General features: G+C 43.1%; 1 protein-coding gene across 23 annotated transcripts in view; it reads left to right on the top strand.

Annotated features, from left to right (window-relative positions):
• MTMR12 (myotubularin related protein 12) overlaps positions 1–24,625 on the top strand; it is an 85,629-nt gene that overhangs the window by 43,715 nt on the left and 17,289 nt on the right. For 7 of the 23 annotated variants that reach the window (XM_019013583.4, XM_004058991.5, XM_063700803.1 and 4 more), the window contains exons 6-10: positions 494–587; positions 6,046–6,175; positions 13,496–13,571; positions 20,137–20,243; positions 20,892–21,016. In XM_019013583.4, coding sequence (XP_018869128.1) covers positions 494–587; positions 6,046–6,175; positions 13,496–13,571; positions 20,137–20,243; positions 20,892–21,016 — 532 coding nt within the window. Of the gene's footprint in view, positions 1–493; positions 588–6,045; positions 6,176–9,684; positions 9,829–13,495; positions 13,572–20,136; positions 20,244–20,891; positions 21,017–21,199; positions 21,287–24,625 lie in introns of all 23 variants that reach the window. The other 16 variants (XM_063700805.1, XM_063700799.1, XM_063700797.1 and 13 more) reach the window with 5 other exon arrangements.

The raw sequence follows: 24,625 nt of genomic DNA, 5'->3' as shown, positions 1-24,625 counted from the left end.
TGGGAGGCTGAGGCAGGTAGATCACTTGAGGTCAGGAGTTCAAGACCAGCCTGGCCAACATAGCGAAACCCCGTCTCTACTAGAAATACAAAGATTAGTCAGGCGTGATGATGCAGGCCTGTAATCCCAGCTACTCTGGAGGCTGAGGCAGGAGAATCGCTTGAACCCAGGAGGCAAAGGTTGCAGTGAGCCAAGATCATGCCACTGCACTGCAGCCTGGGCAGCAGAGCGAGACTGTCTCAGAAAAAAAAAAAGTTAAAAATAATAAAAATTTTTAAAAAAGAAAGAAAACCTGACAAAATGGTTAGCATCCTGTTGATTTGCCATTATTCCAAAAAGCTAATGTCATAGATACAGATCTCAAATGAGAATTAATATGTTGTCCATTGGAACCCCTTTGGCATGACTGAGAACTTAGACACCTTGACTCTTGTCTCTGTTAGTGTTTACCTGTCAAAAGCCTAACTATATCCATTGTTCGATTCTTTTTTAGATTGTCAGTGGCATAATTCATCATACCCAGGCTCCTAAACTGCTTAAACGATTATTTCTGTTTTCCTATGCGACTGCTGCACAAAACAATACAGGTAAATATCTTCTGGGTTCTAATTTGAGGGTAAGCAGAAGCCTTCCAATTCCCACCTGAAGCCAGTGGGGGAGAACACATCTATGGGTTGTTTTGTTTTTTCCTGTCTCCTCTACCAATTGGTCACCCCTTGCTTGAGTGATTCATTTAGATATCTACATTTTCTTTCCAGTGATCTTTTTTTTTTTTTTTTAAAGATGGAATCTCGCTTTGTAGCCCAGGCTGAAGTGCAATGGCATGATTTTGGCCCACTGCAATTTCCGCCTCCCGGGTTCAAGCAATTCTCATGCCTCAGCCTCCTGAATAACTGGGATTACAGGTGCCCACCACCATGCCTGACTAATTTTTGCATTTTTTATAGAGATGAGGTTTCTCTATGTTGGTCAGGCTGGTTCCAAACTCCTGACCTCAAGTGATCCATCCACCTCGGCCTCCCAAAGTGCTGGGATTACAGGTGTGAGCCACTGGGCCAGGCTTCCTGTGATCTTTGTTTACCTTCTTTTAGGTTTGTTTGCTTGCTTTTTGCAAGGGATTGTTTGATTGGTTGCATTTTATGAAAGATAAGATCAAGGTCCAGATACAGTTGCTCATGCCTGTGATCCCAGCACTTCAGGAAGCCGAGGTGGGTGGATCACGAGGTCAGGCGATCAAGACCATCCTGGCAACCTGGTGAAACCCTGTCTCTACTAAAAATACAAAAATTAGCTGGGCATGGTGGCGCATGCTTGTAATCCCAGGTACTTGAGAGGCTGAGGCAGGAGAATCGCTTGAACCTGGGAGATGGAGGTTGCAGTGAGCCGAGATCGCACCACTGCACTCCAGCCTGGCAACAGAACGAGACTCCGTCTCAAAAAAAAAGAAAAGGAAAAATAAGATTAATATATTATAACTAGGAATGTGAGACTACAGGGAAACAAAATTGAGAAAAGTTTAAAATAACCATGTTTGTCCCTGGGTTTTTCTATTTAAATATGCTTGATTTTATTTCATAAGACCATAGAGAATTTCTTGCATTCTAGAAAGTTTTTAAACAACCAGAGCATACTTTATAGCAAATATTTTAGGGGAAATGGGACAGTTATACATAAGAAGAGCACATCCAGCAACTAATTTAGTAAGACAAAACTTAAAGTTCCAAATGTTTTTCATTCAGTTTGGTGAAAAAGAGAGCAATCTTTTAAGAACAAAACTGGTCATCTGAATTAGCCATTAACAATGCCTAGCATTGGACATGTTTTCACAGATGTCTGTTTTCTTCCTCTTGTTCTTTCACCTCAGTCTGTTCACTTGGTTCTGTCCATTACTCTTTTTTTTTTTTTCTTTTTTCTGAGATGGAGTCTCCCACTGTCGCCCAGGCTGGAGTGCAGTGGCACGATCTTGGCTCACTGCAACCTCCACCTTCCGGGTTCAAGCAGTTCTCCCACCTTAGCCTCCCGGGGAGCTGGGATTACAAGCACACACCACCATGCCCGGCTAATTTTTGTATTTTTAGTAGAGACGGGGTTTTACCATGTTGGCCAGGCTGCTCTTGAACTCCTTACCTCAGGTGATCCACAGCCTCGGCCTCCCAAAGTGATGGGATTACAGGTTCAAGGGCCCGTCCGTTACTCTTTTATTTTTCTTCAAGACAGGGTCTTGCTCTGTTGCCCAGGGTAGAGTGCGCTGGGGTGATCTTGGCTCACTGCAACTTCTGCCTCCCAGGTTCAAGCAATTCTCCTGCCTCAGCCTCCTGAGTAGCTGGGATTACAGGTGTGCGCCACCATGCCCAGCTAATTTTTTTGTATTTTTAGTAGAGATGGGGTTTCACCATCTTGGCCAGGCTGGTCTCTAACTCCTGATCTCGTGATCCTCCTGCCTTGGCCTCCCAAAGTGCTGGGATTACAGGTGTGAGCCACCTCACCCAGCTCCATCCATTACTCTTAACATGAAGCTGATGTTTAGTGATCCTGAGTCCTGTGTACTTTTTGTCAGGGAAGTGGCAGTTTTTTTTGTTGTTGTTGGTTGTTGTTTTTTTTTTTTTTTGAGACGACTCTCACACTGTTACCCAGACTGGAGTGCGGTGGCAGGATCTCGGCTCACTGCAACCTCCACCTCCTGGGTTCAAGTGATTCTCCTGCCTCAGCCTCCTGATTAGCTAGGATTACAGGGGCATGCCACCACATCTGGCTAATTTTTGTATTTTTGGTAGAGACAGGGTTTCACTATGTTGGCCAGGCTGGTTTCGAACTCCTGACCTGAAGTGATCTGCCCGCCTTGGCCTCCCAAAGTGCTGGGATTACAGGCATGAGCCACTGCGCCCAGCCTAGCAGTTTCTTTTAAAAAGCACACAAGGCTATGTCATAAGGCTTTCTGGAAGGCAGAGTTGCTTTGTCACTATCCATTCTTTTAGTAAATATGTATTGACTGCTTGCTGTAAGCCAGGTTCTGTGGGTATTTGGAGATAAACAGGACTAAATCCTTGCCCTCAAGAAGCGTAAAGTCAAAAAAAAAAAAAAAAAAACAAAGTCATATAGGAGAGGAAGCTGAGTGATGTGTCCTCTGTGGAGGCGCCCACCCTCTGGGGGAGGGTGGACTATTGAGGGGAGAAGTCTGGGCCTTAGCAGGTAGTGGAGCATCTGGTAGGCTTAAAGGAGTATTTTGGGCAGAGGGATTGGCGTGTACAGAGATGTGGCTATCTCAGAGAGCATGCTGCATTTTGGGAGCTATGGTGATTTCATAGAGAAGGTATAGATAGGTTTTGGTGTCCATCTGACCTGTGTTCAAATCCTGGCCTTGCTGTTTTGCAGCTGTGTGATCCTGGGGATGACACTTAACTCTGTTAAAATAAGAAAACCTCTGCTTTCTTATTTTAAAAATAGCAGCAATAAGTCTTGTGAGAATTATAAATTGTTAATGGATGGCACATAAGGTGCAGTCATTAATTGGGAGTTAATTAAGAGTAAAACTGCATATTATTGAGGACAGATTATGCTTAGAGAATTACACTGACATAAAATACACTTCCCAGTAATATTAGGTTGAACATAAAATTTATCCCGTAATTCATTCAGTTTATCTTTGTGAATGACAGATTTTTACTGCAGCTATATATACAAGTGCTGATTAACTGGGTGCTGTCTTAGAGTTTGTGGCAATATGACATATACAAATATGACTTGTTGATTGCTATAATTTGTATAAACATTTATTGAGTGCACATTTGCAAAATCATATCTATTTTCAGGAATTCTGATTTTCCTTGTATCCTGATTTTTGTTCTGTACCCAGCATAGGACACTTTCTCGGCCTGCCAACATATGTGGATTAGCATGCCAAAACCCTTACCTTGATCGACCTTGGCAGTTTCATTACCTTCTGGTGGCTTTTTGTGCCAGAGGCCCAGGATATGTATTAATAGCATCTTTTATTCTGATTTAATTCCACTCTTCTTCTACTTCCTTCCAGCCCTCATTTGTTTTGAGAAGTAAAGGTTATAACTCACAGATGCTAATTGACCAAATAGCTTTTTCATTGAGTAGGGGTTTGTAGAGGTGGGTGTTTTGCAATTTGAATACCTTTAATTATTCCCTGGCTTCATAATTCACAAATGTTTTTTGGTTGGAAGGTCCTAAATGTTTATGACATGGCATTTTAGGGAAGGACTTCCTTGTATTGCCTAGAAGATGGCCTACTGTGGTAAATGGGAATGTTGTTACTACCTTATATCCATGGGGATTTTTTTTTTTTTTTGTGGGGTTTGGAGGGGCAGGATTAGAACTTTACGGAAATTTCTTTTATAGTTTCCTGGGTTTGAATCCCAGTTCCATCATTGCCTAGCTTTGTGACGTAGGCAAGTTACTTGACCTTTCTGTGCTATATCTGTAAAATGGAGGAAATGATCTTACCTATTGTATTATCTATTCTATAGGGTTGTGAGGATTGAGTTAATAAAACGTAATATAGGCTGGGAGTGGTGTTGCATGCCTGTAATCCCAGCACTTTGGGAGGCCGAGGTGGGTGGATCATGAGGTCAGGAGTTCAAGACCAGCCTGGCCAAAATGGTGAAACCCCGTCTCTACTAAAAATACAAAAATTAGCCAGGCGTGTTGGTGGGTGCCTATAATCCCAGCTATTCAGAAGGCCGAGGCAGGAGAATCGCTTGAACCTGGGAGGCAGAGGTTGCAGTGAGCTGAGATCACGCCGCTGCACTCCAGCCTGGGCGAAAGAGCGAGACTCCGTCTCAAAAAAAAAAAAAAAAAAGTAATATGCTCAGAACAGTACCTGGTACCTAGTAAGTGCTATATAAGCACTATTACCATCATCATTATTCTTATTTTTGCTCTGATCTGGTTTTATGAAAAGGAGCTGGGGTAGTTTTTGTAAACCCTTCGTTTTTCCCAGAAGGCTTGGTTTTTTAGATGTGCAAAGACTTGAACTATTTGTGATAGAATTTGTGTATATACTCAAGGCTATTGTGGTACATGTGTAAATACCCGGCAAGCAGTGCTGTGGCTTGGGAGAAGACCAAGGGCACATCTGCTAGGCTGCAAGAGCGGTGCTCCAGGGCATTTTGTCCTAGCAGGTAGTGGCAGGGCCGGGTTGGGGATAGAAGTACGTATCCATAACCATGATTCAGCCTTGGCTAGCAGGCCCTGATCCTCACCATGGCCATCATCTGTTTATGGCCTTCAGGAACCGGTTGTCACACTAGACAAATCCTCTTACAAGCAGTGCATCTTCAAACTGAAGGAGGATTTACATTGAAGATCCTGAGATACTATTCAAATTAGTTGGCCATCTTATGCACACATTGGCAGGGCTAAAAATATTTTGTCACTTTAGCATCTGTGCCAAGCCTGTCTTTTAGTGCTTCACATGATCTTTTTGTGTTATATAAATTAACTCATGGTCAGATGACTAGAAATGGAGCTATAAATTACTTTTCCAAGGAATGGAACTCAATTCCTACAATGTAAAAAGACAGAGCTGGCCCGGCGCGATGGCTCACTCCTGTAATCCCAGCACTTTGGGCACCTGAGGCAGGTGGATCACTTGAGGTCAGGAGTTTGAGGCCAACCTGGCCAACATGGTGAAACCCCGTCTCTACTAAAAATACAAAAATTAGCCATATGTGGTGGTGCGTTCCTGTAGTCCCAGCTACTCAGGAGGCTAAGGCGGGAGAATCACTTTAACCTGGCAGGCGGAGGTTGCAGTAAGCCGAGATGGCACCACTGGCCACTGCACTCCAGCAGGGGCAATAGAGCAAGACTCCATCTCAAAAAAAAAAAGAGAGACTCAGTCATAATTTTGGATTAATGACAAAAAATGGAACAAGGTTAGGATTAAGCAATCAATTCATTCTGCTTGGATAAAAATGGGCTTAGTGGAGGAAACCAAAACCTAAGGAGGGACTTTCACATAATAAAAGCACCAGTGCTTCGTGGAAAGATTTTATTGTCTTTTACATTTTGTTCTCTTAGTCACCGATCCCAAGAACCATACCGTAATGTTTGACACACTTAAGGACTGGTGTTGGGAACTGGAACGGACCAAAGGCAACATGAAGTACAAAGCAGTGAGTGTCAACGAAGGCTATAAAGTCTGTGAGAGGTAAGCTTTCCATGCTGGGCACATGCTGTACAATTCACCCATTAAAAGTATACAGTGTTTTTTAGTATATTCACAGGGTTGTGCAGTTATCACCACAGTCAATTTAGAACATTTTCATCATCCCAAAAAGAAACTCCATACCCATTGGCTGTCACTCCCCATTTTCCCCGAATACCTCTCTTTCTTCCCCAGTCCTAGACAACCACTAATCTACTTTCTATCACTATAGACTTGCCTGTTGTGAACATTTCATATAAATGGAATCATATCATATGTGATCTTTTATGACTTGCTTCTTTCACTTAGCATGATGTTTTCAAAGTCTGTTTATTTTGCAGCTTGTATCAGAATCTCATTCTTTTTTATTGCCAAGTAATATTCCATAATGTGGATATAGCACATTTAATTTATCCATCTATTAGTTGATGGACTATTGGATTATTTTCACTTTTTGGCTCTTCGAATAATGTTTTTTGTTTTTTTGTTTTTGTTTTTGTTTTTGTTTGAGACAGGGTCTTGCTCTGACACCCATGCTGCACCATGCTGGAGTGCAGTGATGCCATCTCGGCTCACTGCAACCTCCGTCTCGGCTCAAGTGATTCTCCCACCTCAGCCTCCTGAGTAGCTGGGACCACAGGCGTGCACCACCATGCCTGTCTAATTTTTCTGCTTTTTGTAGAGATGGGGTTTCACCATGTTGCCCAGGCTGGTTTTGAACTCCTGGGCTCAAGCGATCCTCTCACCTCGGCCTTCCAAACTTCTAGGATTACAGGCATGAGCCATCATGCCTGGCCATGAATAATATTGATATGAACATTCAATTATAAATTTTTGTGTAGATGTATATTTTTATTTTTCTTGGGTATATTACCTAGAAGTGGACTGCCAGATCCTGTGGAAATTTGTGTTTACCCTTTTGAGGAACTCACAGACTTTTTCACAGAGACTGTTCCATTTTATATTCCTACCAACAGTGTATGAGAGTTTCTTTCTCCACATCAATACTAGCTTTTTATTATGTACTTATTTATTATTCATTTTAAGACAGGGTCTCTCTCTGTCCCCCAGGCTGGAGTGCAGTGGCGTGTTCTCAGTCCACTGTAAGCTCCGCCTCCTGGGTTCACGCCATTCTCCTGCCTCAGCCTCCTGAGTAGCTGGGACTACAGGCACCTGCCACCAAGCCTGGCTAATTTTTTGTGTTTTTAGTAGAGACAGGGTTTCACCCTGTTAGCCAGGATGGTCTCGATCTCCTGACCTCGTGATCTGCCCGCCTCGGCCTCCCAAAGTGCTGGGATTACAGGTGTGAGCCATTGCGCCTGGCCTTTTTCTTCCCTTTTATTGAGCACTTCTTTTATTCATTCACCAAAAATTTTTGAGTGCCTTCCATTTGCTTGGCAGTGTCCTAGCTATTAGAGATGGCAGCAGTCAACAGGGCACCTGAAAACCTCTGCCCTCTTGGAGCTATCATTCTGGAGGGAGGAAGATGGTGGTAGAATAAAGAAGTAAATTATAGCATGTTAAAAGATAAGTGCTATGGAGAAAAACAGATCCAGCACATGGTTAGGGAGTGCTAGAGGTGATGGTGGGAGGGTTGGTCAGGAAGGTTTTACGTGGTGGAAGTAAGGTTTTGCATGGTGGCTTGTGAGCGTAGTCGTAAAGGAAGTGAAAGCTTGAGTCAGAGGACACCCGAGGGAGGAGCATTCCAGGTAGAGGGAGGAGTAAGAGCAAAGGCCTGGGGGAGGAACAGCAAGGTGCCCAGGGATGGGGGAGGAGCAAGCTAGGGAGAGGAGTAGGAGATGATGGGCCCAGAGACTTTGATGGGAGGACAGTGAGAGGGAGGCTGAGCAGAAGCAGACATGATCTGACCTACATGTTTTTTTGAGACTGAGTCTCACTCTGTCACCCAGGCTGAAGTGCAGTAGTGCGATCTCGGCTCACCGCAACCTCTGCCTCCTGGGTTCAAGTGATTCTCCTGCCTCTGCCTCTTGAGTAGCTGGGATTACAGGCTCCTGCCACCACGCCCCACTAATTTTTGTATTTTTAGTAGAGATGGGGTTTCACAATGTTGGCCAGGCTGGTCTTGAACTCCTGACCTCAAGTGATCTGCCTGCCTCAGCCTCCCAAAGTGCTGGGATTACACGCGTGAGCCACTGCGCCTGGCTGACCTACATTTTTAAAGCATGACTGTATAATCTGTTTTCAGAAACTTGAATGTTATCATTTTGGAACATACTCCCTAACACCCTGCTAACAGATTCATACAACTGTATTTTTGTAGAGCTCTTTGTATCATGGTTCTAATAGGCCTCTTCAGTAATCAGTTTTGATTCTGATCACTCTCAGTATTTATCAGGTTGCTGCCACTGGCCCCCCTCCCCCCCACCCTGCAGTGCCTTCACAGTGTGAGCTGTGGTGGCAGTGGGGAAGGGCCTGCCAGGGTCCTGACCCCCACCAAGAACCTCATTGTCAGCCACACCCTGTTCTTTTCTCTTTCCTGGTTTTAAAGCTTGAAAGGATAAAGCTAGATCTTGCTCAGAAAGAAGTTAGAAACCCCTGCTCCTAGGAGATGATAGTTTGTAATAAGATGTTGATACTAACATAAGTTCCCAGAATTGTTTTTAAAAAAAATCCTGCCACATACTAATCAGTTGGCATTTGCATAGGTGTTAGCATGTCAGAAATATACAGGAAAAGCTGTGGTTTGTTTCACTCCAGACCACTGTAGTCGCTGCTCCGTGGTCTCCCCCATCCACTGGTGCCCCAGCATCCATTCTCCATGTCGCATGCCAAGCAGGCTACTCCACACGCATCTCATGGCACTTGTCCCTGGCTTCAGTGGCTTCCCGCTGTTCTTGGTATAGAACAGAGCCCTCAACAAGCACTCTCAAGGCCCTTCATGGTTTGACTGCAGCTTTGTGTCTCACCCCTCTGGCCATACTGACCTCCCTGCCACAGGTCTTACCCACAGGCTCCTGTCTGGAAGTCCTTTTTGCTTCTAGATGCATAAGTATAATTAACTCCACTTCATCAGTCGGCTCTTACCCCAGGTACCACTTTTTTTTTTTTTGAGACTGAGTCTCACTGTGTCACCCAGGCTGGAGTGCAGTGGTGTGATCTCGGCTCACTGCAACCTCCGCCTCCCAGGTTCAAGCGATTCTCCTGCCTCAGCCTCCCAAGTATCTGGGATTACAGGCATGCGCCACCACGCCCAGCTAATTTTTGTATTTTTGGTAGAGACGGGGTTTCACCATGTTGGCCAGGCTGGTCTTGAACTCCTGACCTCAAGTGATCCGCCTGCCTCAGCCTCCCAAAGTGCTGGGATTACAGGCTTGAGCCACTATGCCCAGCCCCAGGTACCACTTAAGTTGCAAGCTTTCCCAAGGCTAAGTCAGGTGTCCTTGTGAGTTTTCATTGCACTGTCTGCCCCTCTTCACAGCGCTTCCTGCAATGGCAAGTTTGTTGTTATTTTGTATCATCATTTGGTTAATGTGAGTTTCTGCAACCTACAGCTCTGTGAAGTTAAAGGATGCTGTTTTTGCCCATTGTTATGTCCTCAGTATAACACAGTGGCTGGCTTCTAAGAGGAGCTCAATAAACAGGAGAAAGAAGGAAAAGCCCCATTTGTATTTAGAGGGGGACCTGCGTCAGTTTGGGTAAGAACAAGGAACTGTCTACTTCACTTTCCCACAAGGTCAGAGCTGGCTATTCTGGTACCACAGGTCTCTTCCTTCTCTTTTTCATTCTCCTCCTAACAAACCTTTCTCCCATCCCACTTCCCTGTAAACGCATAGGATGGTATGTGGCCCTGTGGAGTGTGTACCACACAGAGGGACCTAGGAGCTGTTGCTGGCACAGGAAGACATTGCTGTTCTGGGAGGTTGTGCCTGAGTAGATACACAATTTTCCATGAGTAAAGTCATCTGGTATTTGCAGGAACTGTTTACTTTGTGTTCTAAGCTCATCTTAATGACTGAAAGGACTGCTTTCCAAGGAGGGAGGATTGATTGATTGTGTCCAATGGGAATGTCACAGTGGGGACTCCATGGAATCCACCTGGAATTAAGTGGTCAGGAGAGGACACCCTCCACACCTCTCACTGACTGCAGTGCTCTTCGTCTCTGTACAGCCTTCTCTGCTGGGTAATGGATGGGATATTTGCCAATACATTTGGTTCTGACTTTTTTTTTTTTTTTTTTTTTGTGAAAGACCATCTATAAGAAAACTCACTGATGAACTAACAGTGTAAAATATTCAACCTCACTAGTTGGGGAAGACTTGGAAATTTTTTAAAACCATGGGGCCCCAGTCCAGCTTTATAGCATGAGCCACTGAGGAAGGAGCTCAGGATCTGGTTTAAACAACTGCACAGATGACTGTCCTGAAAAGGTTGAGAAACAGTGGCCTGTTTGTAAGCTACCATCTAGAGCAGTGCGTCTCCATTTAATGTGTGTCTAATCGCTGGAGGCTCTTGTCTAATATTCAGAATCTGACTCAGTAGGTTGGGGGAGGCTAGAGCGTCTGCAGTCCTCATCAGCTTCCAGGTCATGCTGCTGAAACTGTGAGTAGCAGGATCTTCTGGAACAACAGTGTTCATCCCAACTGCTTACCTGGAGAGCTTTTAAGCTTCTGATTTAATAGTTCTTGGATGGAGCCTGGACATTGGTAATCTTTTAATCTTCCCACTTGATTTGAATGAGCAGCCTGAGTTTAAGAGCAGTTGATCTGTGGAGAGGTTTTTACTTCAGTGACTACACCTGAAAAAGGGATGCCTTACCAGTCACCCATTCAGGCAGACTTATAAGAAAATATTTCAAGTACTTCAGAACTTCAGAAGGCAAACATTCTTCACAGTTTTGATGGTTTGAAGTGTCTTAGTGACCATTAGTTTCCAAACCTGGTTTTCTATCACAATCTTATTGGAATTTTTTCTTCATTAATTACTTTTAAGATTTTTTGGTTTTGGATTTTTTTTTTTGAGACAGGGTCTCACTGTGTCACCCAGGCTGGAGTGCAGTGGCACGATCTCTGCTCACTGCAACCTCTACCCCCTGGGCTCAAGCGATTCTTCCACCTCAGTCTCCTGAGTAGCTGGGACCATAGGTGCCCGCCACTATGCTCGGCTCAATTTTTTATATTTTATATGACTACAAAAAACTTATATCTACATTTTATTTATATTTTTATTTTTATATTTTTAGTAGCGAGGGGGATTTTGCCATGTTGCCCAGGCTGGTCTTGAACTCCTGAACTCAGGTGATATTACAATGTGAGCTACCATGCCCAGTCCAAGTTTTTTGTTTGTTTGTTTGTTTGTTTGCTTTTTTTGAGACAGAGTTTTGCTCTGTTGCCCAGGCTAGAGTAGAGTGGCGCAATCTTGGCTCACTGCAAGATCCACCTCACAGGTTCAGCGATTCTTCTGCTTCAGCCTCTCGAGTAGCTGGGATTACAGGCGCCCGCCACCATGCCCAGCTAACTTTTGTATTTTTAGTAGAGACAAGGTTTCACCATCTTGGCCAGGCTGGTCTCAAACTCCTCACCTCATGATACACCCACCTCAGCCTCCCAAAGTGCTGGGATTATAGGCGTGAGCCACCATGCCCGGCTGATGATTTTTTAAATGCAAAATTTCAAGTAGTATAAAAGGAAAGAAGATATGATGAATTCCCATTTACCCTAAAATACCCAGACTCAACAGTTATCAACTGATGGCTAATTTTGTTTTCTCTATACCCCCACCTGCTTCACTCTCTCTTGGATTATCTTGTTTTAATTTTAATTTTTTAAAGACGGTCACCCAGGCTTAAGTGCAGTAGCACAGTGATGGCTCATTGCAGCCTTGAATTCCTGGAGGCTCAAGTGATCCTCCCAAGTAGCTGGGACTACAGGTGTGTGCCACTTCGTCCAGCTAATTTTTTTTAATTTTTTTGTGGAGATGGGGTCTCACTATGTTGCCAAGGCTAGTCTCAAGCTCCCGGCCTCAAGCAGCCCTCCCACCTTGGCCCCCCAAAGTGTTGGGATTATAGGCATGTGCCACCATGCCTCAGCCTCCCAAAGTGCTGGATTACAGGTGTGAGCCACCGCGTCCAGCCATGTCTTACAAATTTTTAAACCCTTTCTCTGTCATCTTTTTAATCTTTTTTTAAAAGTAATCAAGATTAAATGAGATTGGTAGGTTTGTTAAATTGCTTCATCTATAGATTTTCAAGCCATCATATTTTTCTTGCAATATGTTGAAGAAACTTGACTGATAGTTTTCCACAGCCTGGGTTTTGATGATCACATCCCCATGGTGATATTTATTTGTTGCTCCATCTCCTATGAACTGATCTACATCACACATGCAGCATGCATACAAACGCCATTGATTATTTTCCATTGTAACAACACCATAAGCACCTTATTTCTTGTGAGGCTTTATTTCAAGCTCTTTGAGGGAAAGATGCTTACAGATTCTTATAGATTCACAGTGATAGAAACTTAGGCAGTTTTCTTATTAACAGAAACCTACATCTGCTGCCTGAGAGATGATGTCCCCACGTAATTTTGATCTTTCATTCTACCATGTCCTACTACTTAACAAGTTTGTTCTTTTTAGAGACTAAATTTTCTCCTATAGAAGTTGAAGTCCCAATGCTTGGGTTCAGGTCCCAGCTGCACTGTGTGCTAACTAGTTGTGTAACCAGGGAAGAGTCTTAGCAGAATAGTGTCTCAGTTTCTTTATCTGTAAGATGGGAATAATATTACATATCTCATAGAATTGTTGGGAGGATTAAATCGATAAGTAATGTTCAGTACTTATTGGTAAGTATATTAGATAAGAGGTGTTAAGTAATTAGAACAGTGGTTGGTACACAGTAGCACTTAAATGTTCTTGTCAGAGCACTTGATAAAATGTCTGGGCAGCAAACCTCATAATTACTGTTTTTCCTATTAGTTTAACTGAAAACAACACAGGTGCTTATATGGCTACTATATGAGAACAATACTCCCAATTTCAGAATTCGATGCTTTTAGGTATCATATTTTCCTATCCCCTCATTTTTGAAAGAGGAAACAGACCCAGAGAGGTAGAATAACTTAACTGGGGTTGTACAGAATCGCAGGCAGAGCCACAGTTTGAACTTGGATTCCCCACTGATTTGTCCAGAGTACTTCACGCCACACCGAAAGCAGCAGTTCCTCTGAGCTGGTTCTGAACAGGGAAATATGGTCCCATCTGCTTAACACTCTGCTTGTATTCATCGTATTCATTGAAGTTGAGCTTTCATATTTTGTGAATTAAGTGTTGTACTAAAACTTGATGACATTTCTTTCTTCTAGATTGCCAGCATACTTTGTTGTCCCCACCCCTCTTCCTGAAGAGAATGTGCAGCGCTTTCAGGGTCATGGCATACCAGTAAGTGCATCTGGGAACCCTAAGAGGTGTGGGTCGTGCATTGGTCTATCCTGGCAAAATGATCCTACTGAAAGCCCTTGGCTTTTGTTCTAGAGTTTGTTTTCAGTCCAAGAACAATCCAAAAATATCTGAGGGACTCCCTAGAAGAGTCTCTTCAACGTCATTGGGACAGAGTTCTAAAGTTTTCACAAATGCACTTGAGTTTTTAGAAGAGACATTAACAGAGCTTTAAGAGGATCATAGATCTGTCTGGTGTTGAAAGCAAGCCCGGTTTAACACCTAAGTCATTTTGAACCTGAGCCAAAGCACGCCAAGGGTAGTAGGATTTAAGCTTCTTTTTGGCCCACACTGTTAATCTTTGTATGGGCATGGTGGTGTTTTCTCCCAGAGACAACATGGAGTGCTTCTTAGTTTTCACAGAATAGAGTGGGATTGGAGCCATATTTAATGTGTCACTGATCAAAGAAAGCAAGACTCTGGCAGTTACTCCGGTTTCTAATTGGTGGTTGGGAATTGCCAGGCCTGCAGGGTATTTAGTAAGGAATGAGAATTATAAATAAGTGCTGTGCTGTGTGCACAGCTGGTTCACCAAAAGGGTTACTCCCATATGGATGGAGGTATGGTTAAGCAGGGTCACGTGCCCAGAAGCCCATGGAGTCCAAGCAGGTAATGAGTATGACCTTGTGGTGAACCAGAGGCCCTCCGCCTGGTCTAGGGGGACATCTCTTCAGTGCTACGCAGTATATGCCACATGGGAATATGAGCCAAGTGTTGCCAGATGTCCTGATTTTTCAGGAGAAGCCATAGATACAGATTTTTGCTTTGTTTTGTTTTGTTTTTATTTTTGTTTTTTTTAGACGGAGTTTCGCTCTTGTTGCCCAGGCTGGAGTGCAATGGCCCAATCTCTGCTCACTGCAGCCTCCGCCTCCCAAGTTCAAGCAATTCTCCTGCCTCAGCCTCCCGAGTAACTGGGATTACAGGCACCCACCACCAGGCCCAGCTAATTTTTTGTGTTTTTAGTAGAGACGGGGTTTCGCCATGTTGACCAGGCTGGTCTCAAACTCCAGGCCTCAGGTGATCCACCCGCCTCAGGTGCCCAAAGTGTTGAGATTACAGGTGTGAGCCACCATGCCTGGCCTAGATACAGATTTTTATGTGAGTTTTCCTAATTTCTAAATATATGCCACTGATTCAGATGTTTAAAAGCATGTTTTGGGGACAGAGTTGGTCACAATGAATAAAATTCATAATTTTTATTTCTTTATTAAGGACATTCTGAAGGGAAACTTTATTTTCTGCTGGTGTGGCAGTGAAGAATACAGTGAGCATCAGTACAGTTGGGTGGCCCTGCCTTGATTGGTACTGTCACCAGCAATTTTACCACCACTGCTTTTGTACCAAAAGTCACCACGGTACATATGACAAATTATATCTTAGCGTTATTATGAAAATAGCTGTGGCCTCTCAGACCACCTGAAAGGATCTTGAGACCTCCCAGCGTAGTGTATACTACACTTCGAAAACGGATGCTTTAGAGGAATGAAAATGAGAGTCTCTATCTTTCAGTCTTTCATAGAGGGATCTAGAAAAGAGGATATGCTCTGTGGGAAGAAACAGAGATGAACTGTTCACATATGTAGGAATAGGCTGCTTCTCCATCCCTGCAGTATATGAAATGTAGATACTCTGCATTCTAGCCAGGCCTTGGGCCTGAGAAGTAGCAAATGTTCGGATAATATTCGAGTGAGGAGCCTGAGGCATTACTTTGATAGAAACTGTGGGAAATGCAGGGCGCAGTGGCTCACGCCTATAATCCCAGCACGTTGGGAGACCGAGGCAGGCAGATCGCTTGAACCCGGGAGTTTGAGATCAGCCTGGGTGACAAAGCGAGACTCCATCTCTACAAAAAATTTTTTAAAATTAGCCTGGTAAGGTGGCACATGCCCATAGTCCCAGCTACTCTGGAGTCTGAGGTGGGAGGATCCCTTGAGCCAGGAGTTCGAAGCTGCAGTGAACTGTGATCGTGCCACTGCACTGTAGCCTGGGCAACAGAGTAAGACTCTGTCTCAGAAAGAAGAAAAGAAAACTGTGAGAACGTGTTCTCACTTCATTAGTTCTTCCCATATTTATACGTCCTAAAAGTTACAGTGGAGTTTGTGTGAATGGACAGCAAAAAAGTATTACACAAGATGGAATTTATATATCTACCTGGGAAACATAGAGCCCTCAATCTCTCTCTCTGTTTCTCCCTCTCTTTTCTTTTAACATAAAATTTTCATTTGACTGGAACATTTAGATCACCAGAAATGGTCTTAAGCAAATTAAAAGGTAATTTATTTTATATTTGGAATCGGTGAAATTATGTACCTTAACCTAGAATACCCAATCCTTTTAAATGTACACAGTACCACTATAGCCTCTTGTTTTTCATTTTCTTTAAGACAGGCTTTCTTAACCTAGGCACTATTGACATTTTAGGCCAGATAATTCTTTGTTGTGGGGGGCTGTTATTGTAGAATATATAGCATCAGCACTGCCAGTAGCATTTTCTGAGGTGCCAGTAGCACCCCTATCCCGTGAGTTGTGACAACCAACAAATATGTCCAGATATTGCCAAATGTCCCCTCGTGGGTGGGGTGCGGGCACAAAATGCAGGTTGAAAACCCCTGCTTTAGGTGATCTGGACTGTTTTCTGTTTAGCATGTGTCTCGTCTGACTCGTAAGAGACTTACAGAAAATGTGACAACTAGGTGATGTGAGTGTCCGTAAGCCCCTCTCTGGCTTCGTCTTTACCTTGTTCTTCTTTCTCTCATTCCTATTGAACCTACTCATATTTACACTTATTCTCCGTGCTTATTTTTGTTGTTAAGAGATAAGAACATCAAACTGTTTTCTCTTAAACCAGATATTTAAGAGATTTGCAAAAACATAAAACAAAGCCATTTATCTTCCTATATTTTTTGGGTGGAAAATGTTATTTACAGTAACAGGTAATGGGTAATTACTGTTTTAAAATGAATTAGTATTTAAAAGTTTCTCAGTTTTAATTTCTAATGTGGTAAATGTCAATAGCTATAGCTTATGTAGACACAAGCTCTTCAGGGTCCTCAGTAATTTTTAAGAACATGAAGGGGTCTAAGATCAAAAAGTTTGAGAACCACTGATCTGCAAGATTGCATGTACATACATTTTCTCTAGGACCTGGCATATAAGCACTCAAATCAATAGTAACAGGTAATTTTCAGTAGGTGCATAGGAAGGTAAGATTGAAGAGATAGTTTGGGGCTAGATTATGAACAGTCGATCTTTCATTTCATTCACAGAATCTTTAAAAATTGTGGTAAAATACACATAACATAAAACTTCCCATAGTGACATTTAGTATATTCTCAGTGTTGTGCAAACATTACCACAGTCTGTTCCAGAACATTTCCACATCTCCATGCTGTCTACCCTGGCTTTTCACCCAGTCTGTTCTTCCCTGCCTTCACTTCTTTTCAAGGTAGACCTGTATAATTGGTCAGTTTATTCATGTCCTTGCTGCTATTCTAAAGGCTTTGGCCGCTGTTCTTCAACCCTGAGTATCTTTTTTTTCCTCTGGGACAAATGAACATTGTTATGGATTATTCAAACCAAACAGCAAACTGTGCTTAACGGACCGTGAAAACCACTGGTGATGCTTTGTCCCGCCCAGCAGTATGCTATTTAACTCTTTTTGGTTCCTATGTCATTGTTCTCTGCGTGAACAGGTTTTCATCCCTTTAAGTTTTTTGTATCATTCTTGACTCCCAGTGACGACCTTTTCCCTAGTCCAGTGGGATCCAGGACAGCGACAAGAACTCCCTCAGCTTCCTTCTACTCAGCCTCCTGTTGTTTCTCTCTGGGCTCCCGTTTCCTTCATACAGAATCTGGGTCTCTGGGCTCTTGATTGCCTTGTTTGGAGTCCCATTCCATGGGCCTTCCCTCTTCCATGGTTGCCTTTCCCAAGTCTGTTCTGCTATGTCTGTTCTTGAAGACATCCTTCTGTCTCCCTTAACCTGAGGCACTTCCTTAGTAGTCAAGCGGCTGTCTTGTTCTGCCTGTACTGCCAAGCATATTTAAAGAGTCTATACTTGTTTTCTCTACCATTTCTTCTTGTAACATGACTTCTACTCCCCACACACTGTGGACATTTCCCTCCCAGAAGTCCTTACGTCATGTGCAGCCCCAGTTCCCTACGTGACTGCAGTGTTTGACTCTGATGACATTGTCTTTTAAGTTCCTGTCCTGGCCTTGGAAACATTGTACTCCCTTGGCCTGCTGACCTCCTTCATGGTCCTTTCCTGCTTATGCTGCCTTCTGCCTCAGATTGTAGATGTTCTATTAAAGCTCTGTTTTTGACTCTATTAAGAGAGGGACCTTAAAATGTACCGAATAATGAGTAATCCTTTTTTTAAAAAAACAAATAAGATTAACAAACTGTGATTCTTGCCTATGAAGTCACTCATACTAAGAATTCTGGCCCTCACAGTTCCCAGAGAGAAATTGCAGCAACAGAAGACTTTTTGCTAAATTTCTGTGAGAAGCCTCTTTGACCAGGAACTTTGCTTTTTTCTATTTACTGTTTCACGCAGAGAATAGTAAGGGAGTTGGCCCTTCACACCTCAGATGAGATGAGACAGTTATGATTAGAAGTTATTACATGTGCCCCAGATGGAAAATGAGTTATAGTTGGATATCACCAAGGGACTATGCTTTCTGCCCTTCTGCTCCAGAAGAGGAGATAAAAAGGGTTAAGAACACTTAGTTTCTTAGAACTCACCATCCAGTCATGGCTAAGAGTATCTCCCCCTTTATCCAAGTGAGCTGCGCCAACTAAGGGGGGCACAATTGCCTGGGCACCAAAATTTCACCACCTTAGGCAGAGAGCTGAAAACTGTATGGTGGTTTCTGCACATCGCTTAGCATGGCATTGAGAAAGGGAATGCAAGAACAGCAAAGGGCCCTTTGATTATCTTACGTTCTAACACTTCCACCTCATCATGAATCTTACAGTGTGGCTTGGCCCCAAGAAAGGAATTGTTGCTGTTTACAGCAGTTCCTAAAGCAGTTCTGTGTCGCTCTGTCCTTGCTGTCTGGCTGGGCTTATCAGCTCCCCCACTGCAGCAGACCATCAGCTCCCATTTCTAGAGTGCCAGGCCTGTTTTCCTCTCATTTTAGGGGCCTCCTGAATATCTCCACATGGAGGTCCTGTTGATGCTAGACACCCAATATGTGCTGATTCCATCACCTTCCCCAGAAATCCCGAACCAGTTCCCCTTTGTGATTTTCTAAGTGTAGTGCACAATATCACCTGGATTGTCATGCCGATCTCTAACTCTCGGTCTACGCCACTGCTAGCATATCCAACACATGGTTTATACCTGGCAGATGAATGGCAAAAAGGTGCCCCCTCTGGGCAGCTGAATTATAAAAGGTCTTTCCTCCAGGTTTATCTTTGAGCCCGGGCCAATGGCTTGGTCAGCAAAGCAAGGGCTGGACCTTAGCCACTCTCAAGCACTTAGCCAGGCCTTTATGCAGGACTCAAAGTCCACAACTGTACTCATCCGTCCAACGAGTCTGTCTTTCTTCTCCATTCTAGCTTCCACTGGCAGATTACTTCGCCCCAAGATCAGTTGTAATCTCCTTTTGTTCCTGAAAAACAAACAAAACCCCCCACTGTAACCTGAAAAAAGCCTGAACACCTTAACCTGTTGCCAAAGCAGAAAAAAGCCTAAACAGCCTCACCTGCCACTGTTGGTCACTCGTGTGACTTCTTTCTCCTTGCCTTGTTTTTGTTGTTCCTTGAAATTTCTTTCTTCAGTTATATAATACATTCTACCTTATTTTATATTCCTAAGCTTATTTCCCTTTTGAAACTAAGCTCTGAAGGTAGACACAGTATCTTAGTATCTTTGTGCCCTCTCACACCCTAATGTGGTGCCTTGCATGTCACAAGTCTTGAATTCAGTTATGTCAAATAGCCAACATTCCATTCTTCCTAGTGTGGATTTTCTCTAATGAGAGTTGCCCCCTTTTTGCCGTCCATATACAACACAGCCTTTAGAGTCACACTGCAGCTACTTTTGTACAACTTGGGAAAGTCCTTCCATCTCTCCAAGCCTCAGTTTCTTGCTGTTAAGGGGGATAAATAATCATACCCATCACAGAGAGTTACCATAACAATTAAATGAGTTAATTCATGTAAAATACCTGACATGTAATAAGCTGCACTTGAATGATAGCTACTATCCTAATAATAATAATGTTGTTGTTGTCATCATCTGGGTTACCAGCTGATGATAAGTCAAAAGGTATATGTTAGACCATAAGTCTGTGTCTGACTACCTAGACCTGTTTTATTTTTTAAAACTAAATCATTCTTTTTCATTGTGACTAAATACTCCCAGGCTTAATAAAGTTAAGTATGTCCAGCCATTTCATACTGAAGTTACAGATTTCCCTGTATGCATTTAAATGCTAAGCTTATGTGTCCCCTGTTGAGTTGTGTTTATTGTATCTGGTAAAGCTTTATTTGTTTCTACAGATATGGTGTTGGTCCTGCCACAATGGAAGTGCCCTTTTGAAAATGTCAGCACTGCCCAAAGAACAGGATGACGGCATTTTACAAATCCAAAAGAGCTTCTTAGATGGGTCAGTACTAGTTCTACATTTTGTTCTTGTTCAGTTCTTGTTTTCCAAGAAGCAGGGAACAGCTCTTAGTAGTATGTCTATTTCTGTTTACCTACTGGTAGCTTAATGCTAGGGGAATACAACTTAACAGTGATCCTTTTGAGTTAATTTGAAAGGAGTCAGTATAACATAATAATTAAGAGTGTCACCTGCGTCGTTTTTAGAGGTGCACGCTAAAGTCTTCAGCGGGGAGGTGACATGATGTCTGTAATGTTAGCAGTTGTCAAATTTAGGTCATGGTACATGTCACAATACTATTCTACTTTATACATGTTTCAAATTAAAAAAAAAAAAAAGCAAAAAAAACCCCAAAGTAGATGAATTTAAAACAAAAAAGAAGGAATAGACTCAGAGTTACATTGCCTTGGTCCAAATCATGGTTCTATCAGTTTATAAATTGGATAATCTTGGGCCAGGCAGTTTTACTTTATGCACCTCCATTTCCACACCCATTGACTGGGAACAGGAGTCCTGCAGCAATTGCCTGGTAGGTGAAGATTAAATGGGAGAATGCCTACTGAGCCCTTAACACAGGTTGTGGCACGTAGTAAATCCTTAAGCAAAATTTGTGTTTGCTCTTCTAATCTCATATTCCTTTTTGATACCTAGAATTTACAAGACCATCCACAGGCCACCCTATGAAGTTGTTAAAACGGAAGACCTGTCAAGCAACTTCCTGTCCCTGCAGGAAATCCAGACTGCATACTCTAAATTTAAACAGCTATTTCTGATAGGTGAGAAGAATACTGAGCAAAAACTTTTGTGTTATATGGGGAAAGACATGCCATGCAGATCAGGTGAAAGTTGGTGCCTTTTCCCTGGGTTCCTTACGTTAGTACGCAGAGCCCAGGGCTGTGATGTCATGGAGCCAGGGGTCTGGCTGCCATTACCACACTTCCCTCTCCATCTCTCTCCAGGCTTTCCCTCCCCGCCTCCTTACTGTGGCAGTGATCACACGGCCACCCTCCTCTTCTCCCCTTCCTCAGCATACCAGTTGCCCAGTGGTGAGCATTTTGGTTTCTTCCTTTAAAAGTTTTTGAACTATGTAGTATTTATATTTGTTGACTTGCAGTAATTTATAAAGTGAATAATGTTCGTTTTCCTCTGTAGACTTTTTCCCAAAGTGGAAATACTTTAATTTTTTCCCCTGATTGGGAATATACAGTTTCTAACAATATTAAAAGTTCTACCAGAAATGTACAAAGTAGAAAATGAAATATGCCTGTCCCAGCTACCCCCATTTTCCTGCCCAGGCTGCCTACTGGTGCCTCATATTTAACACTGCTCAGTCACTCATTGATTCTCTTCATTCTGGAATGAGTCTTTATGCTCTGAGATTTGTCATGCCTATAGATGACTTTTCCTAACTTGGACATTGTTTTTTGAGACAGGGTGTCACCTCTGTCATCCAGACTGGAGTGCAGTGGCATGATCACAGCTCACTGCAACCTTAAAACTCCCAGGCTCAAGTGATCCTCCCACCTCTGCCTCCCAAGTAGCTGGGATTACAGGCACACACCTCCTCACCTGGCTAATTTTTGCATTTTTTGTAGAGACAGAGTCCCATAATGTTGCCCAGACTGATCTTGAACTCCGGGGCTCAAGCGATCCTCCCACTTTGGCCTTGCAAAGTGCTGGGATTATAGGCATGAGCCGCTGCCTGGACTAACTTGGACTTTTTAGCCTAGCAAATTCTTAACTGTTTTGGGATTCATGCAGTGACATTTATTGAGTTTCCATTGAACAAGGGGTCTTCAAAAAGTTCATGGAAAATGTATATTATGAAAAAACTATGCATGAATTCCAAAACTTTTTTACCCCAAAATAACTCATACTAATTTACTATAACATGCCTGAGCAGGATCTGGTTTGAGGAGCTAAGAAGGGTAAGAAATTAGTTTGAAAACAGGCACTATTAGAGCAATATGAATTCTGCTGAAATTGAAGCAAAAACAAATATTGAATTTATGGTGAAGCTTGGGTGGAAGAATGGTGAAATTATTGATGCTTTAGAAAAAGTTTACAGGGACAGTGCCCCAAAGAAATCAGCAGTTTACAAATGGACAACTCATTTTTAAGAAGGAGCAGATGATGTTGAAGGATAAAGCCTGCAGTGGCAAACTGTCCACGTTAATTTGCGAGGAAAAAATTAATCTTGTTTCTGCCCTAATTGAAGAGGACCGACAGCAGAAGAAACAATAGTCAACTCCATAGACATCTCAGTTGGTTCAGCCTACACAATTCTGACTGAAAGGATAAAGTTGAGCAAACCTACTCGCTGGGCGCAGTGGCTCACGCCTGTAATCCAGCACTTTGGGAGGCTGAGACGGGCGGATCACTTGAGTTCAGGAATTTGAGACCAGCCCGGCTAACATGGCGAAACCCATCTCTGCTAAAAATACAAAAATTAGCCGGACGTAGTGGTGGGTGCCTGTAATCCCAGCTACTTGGAGGGGCTGAGGCAGGAAAATGAACCCAGGAGGCGGAGGTTGCAGTGAGCCAAGATCACGCTACTGCTCTCCAGCTTGGGTGACAGAGCAAGACTCCATCTCAAAAAAAAAAAAAAAAAAAAAACTGTCTACTCAATAGGCGCCGAAACCATTGTGCCCAGATCAGCTTCAGATGAGAGCAGAGCTTTCAACAGAAATTTTAAATAAGTGGGATCAAAATCCTGAAGCATTTCTTTGAAGAATTGTAACAGGAGAAGTAACATGGCTTTACCAGTACAATCCTGAAGACAAAATACAATCAAAGCATTGGCTACCGAGAGGTGGAAGTGGTCCAGCCAGGGCAAAAGCAGATATGTCAAGAGCAAAGGTCATGGCAACAGTTTTTTGTGATGCTCCAGCCATTTTGCTTGTTGACTTTCTTACCAAAGCACAAAAACATCTGCTTATGAGAGGTTTTGTTTTTTCTGAGACAAATTCTCACTCTGTTGCCCAGGCTGGAGTACAGTGGTGTGATCTTGGCTCACTGCAACCTCCACCTCCTGGGTTCAAGTGATTCTTGTGCCTCAGCCTCCTGAGTAGCTGGAATTACAGGTGTGCACCACCACACCCGGCTAATATTTGTATTTTTAGTAGAGGCAAGGTTTCACCATGTTGGCCAGACTGGTCTTGAATGCCTTACCTCAAGTGATCTACCCTCCTCGGCCTCCCAAAGTGCTGGGATTATAGGCATGAGCCACCATGCCCAGCCATAAGAGTGTTTTAAGAAAGTTGGCCAACGCTTTTGTAGAAAAATGCCCGGGAAGACTTCATCAGAGGGTCCTTCTCTACTGCTCATTCCTCCTATCAAACAAGGGCAATTTTGCAAGAGTTTTGATGGGAACTCATTAGGCATCTACCTTAAAAGTCTGATTTGGCTCCTTCTGACTTCATTTTCTAATCTTAAAAAATCCTTAAAGGGGGCTGGGCGTAGTAGCTCACATGTATAATTGCAGCACTTTGGGAGGCCGAGGTGGGCGGATCACCAGAGGTCAGGAATTCAAGACCAGCCTAGCCAACATGGTGAAACCCCATCTCTACTAAAAATACAAAAATTAGCCAGGCAGGGTGGTGGGCACCTATAATGCCAGCTACTCCGGAGGCTGAGACAGAAGAATCGCTTGAACCCGGGAGGCAGAGGTTGCAGTGAGCTGAGATTGTGCCATTGCACATTGCACTCCAGCCTGGGTGACAAGAGCAAAACTCCATCTCAAAAAAAATACAAAAATCCTTGAAGGGAACACATTTTTTTTTCAGTTAATAATGTAAAATAGACTGCAATGACATGGTTAAATTCCCAGGACCCTCAGTTCTTTAGAGGGGGTTGAGAGTGTCTTAAACTTGATGGAGCTTATGTTGAGAAATAAAGTTTATATTTTTTATTTTCATCTTTTAATTCCATGTTTTCACATACTTTTTGAAGTCCCCTTGTATATACTAACTATGCTAGGCGTTGGTGATAAAGAGAAATATAACACCAGGAGCTTATATTCTTGCAGGGGAAACAGTAATGTATGACTCTAACTCAAACTAAAACATTACAATACATGTTTACTATTTAATCAAGGACACTCATTCTAGTTTTATTTCAGTCACTCAGGACTTTCAGGGATATCTGTCTTTTATTGATTTGAGTTTGCAACTTTTTTTTCCTTTTTTTCTTGAGATGGAGTTCTGTTCTTGTTGCCCAGGCTGGAGTGCAATGGTGCGATCTTAGCTCACTGTAACCTCCGCCACCCCGGTTCAAGCAATTCTCCTGCCTCAGCCTCCCAAGTAGCTGGGATTACAGGCATGGGCCACCACCCCCGGCTAATTTTTTTGTATTTTAGTAGAGACGGGGTTTCTCTGTGTTGGTCA

The sequence above is a fragment of the Gorilla gorilla genome, chromosome 19 (assembly GCF_029281585.2).
Source record: "Gorilla gorilla gorilla isolate KB3781 chromosome 19, NHGRI_mGorGor1-v2.1_pri, whole genome shotgun sequence".
Lineage (NCBI taxonomy): Eukaryota > Metazoa > Chordata > Mammalia > Primates > Hominidae > Gorilla > Gorilla gorilla.
Note: the sequence above shows the minus strand (reverse complement) of the source record. Positions and strands in the feature narration are given on the sequence as shown.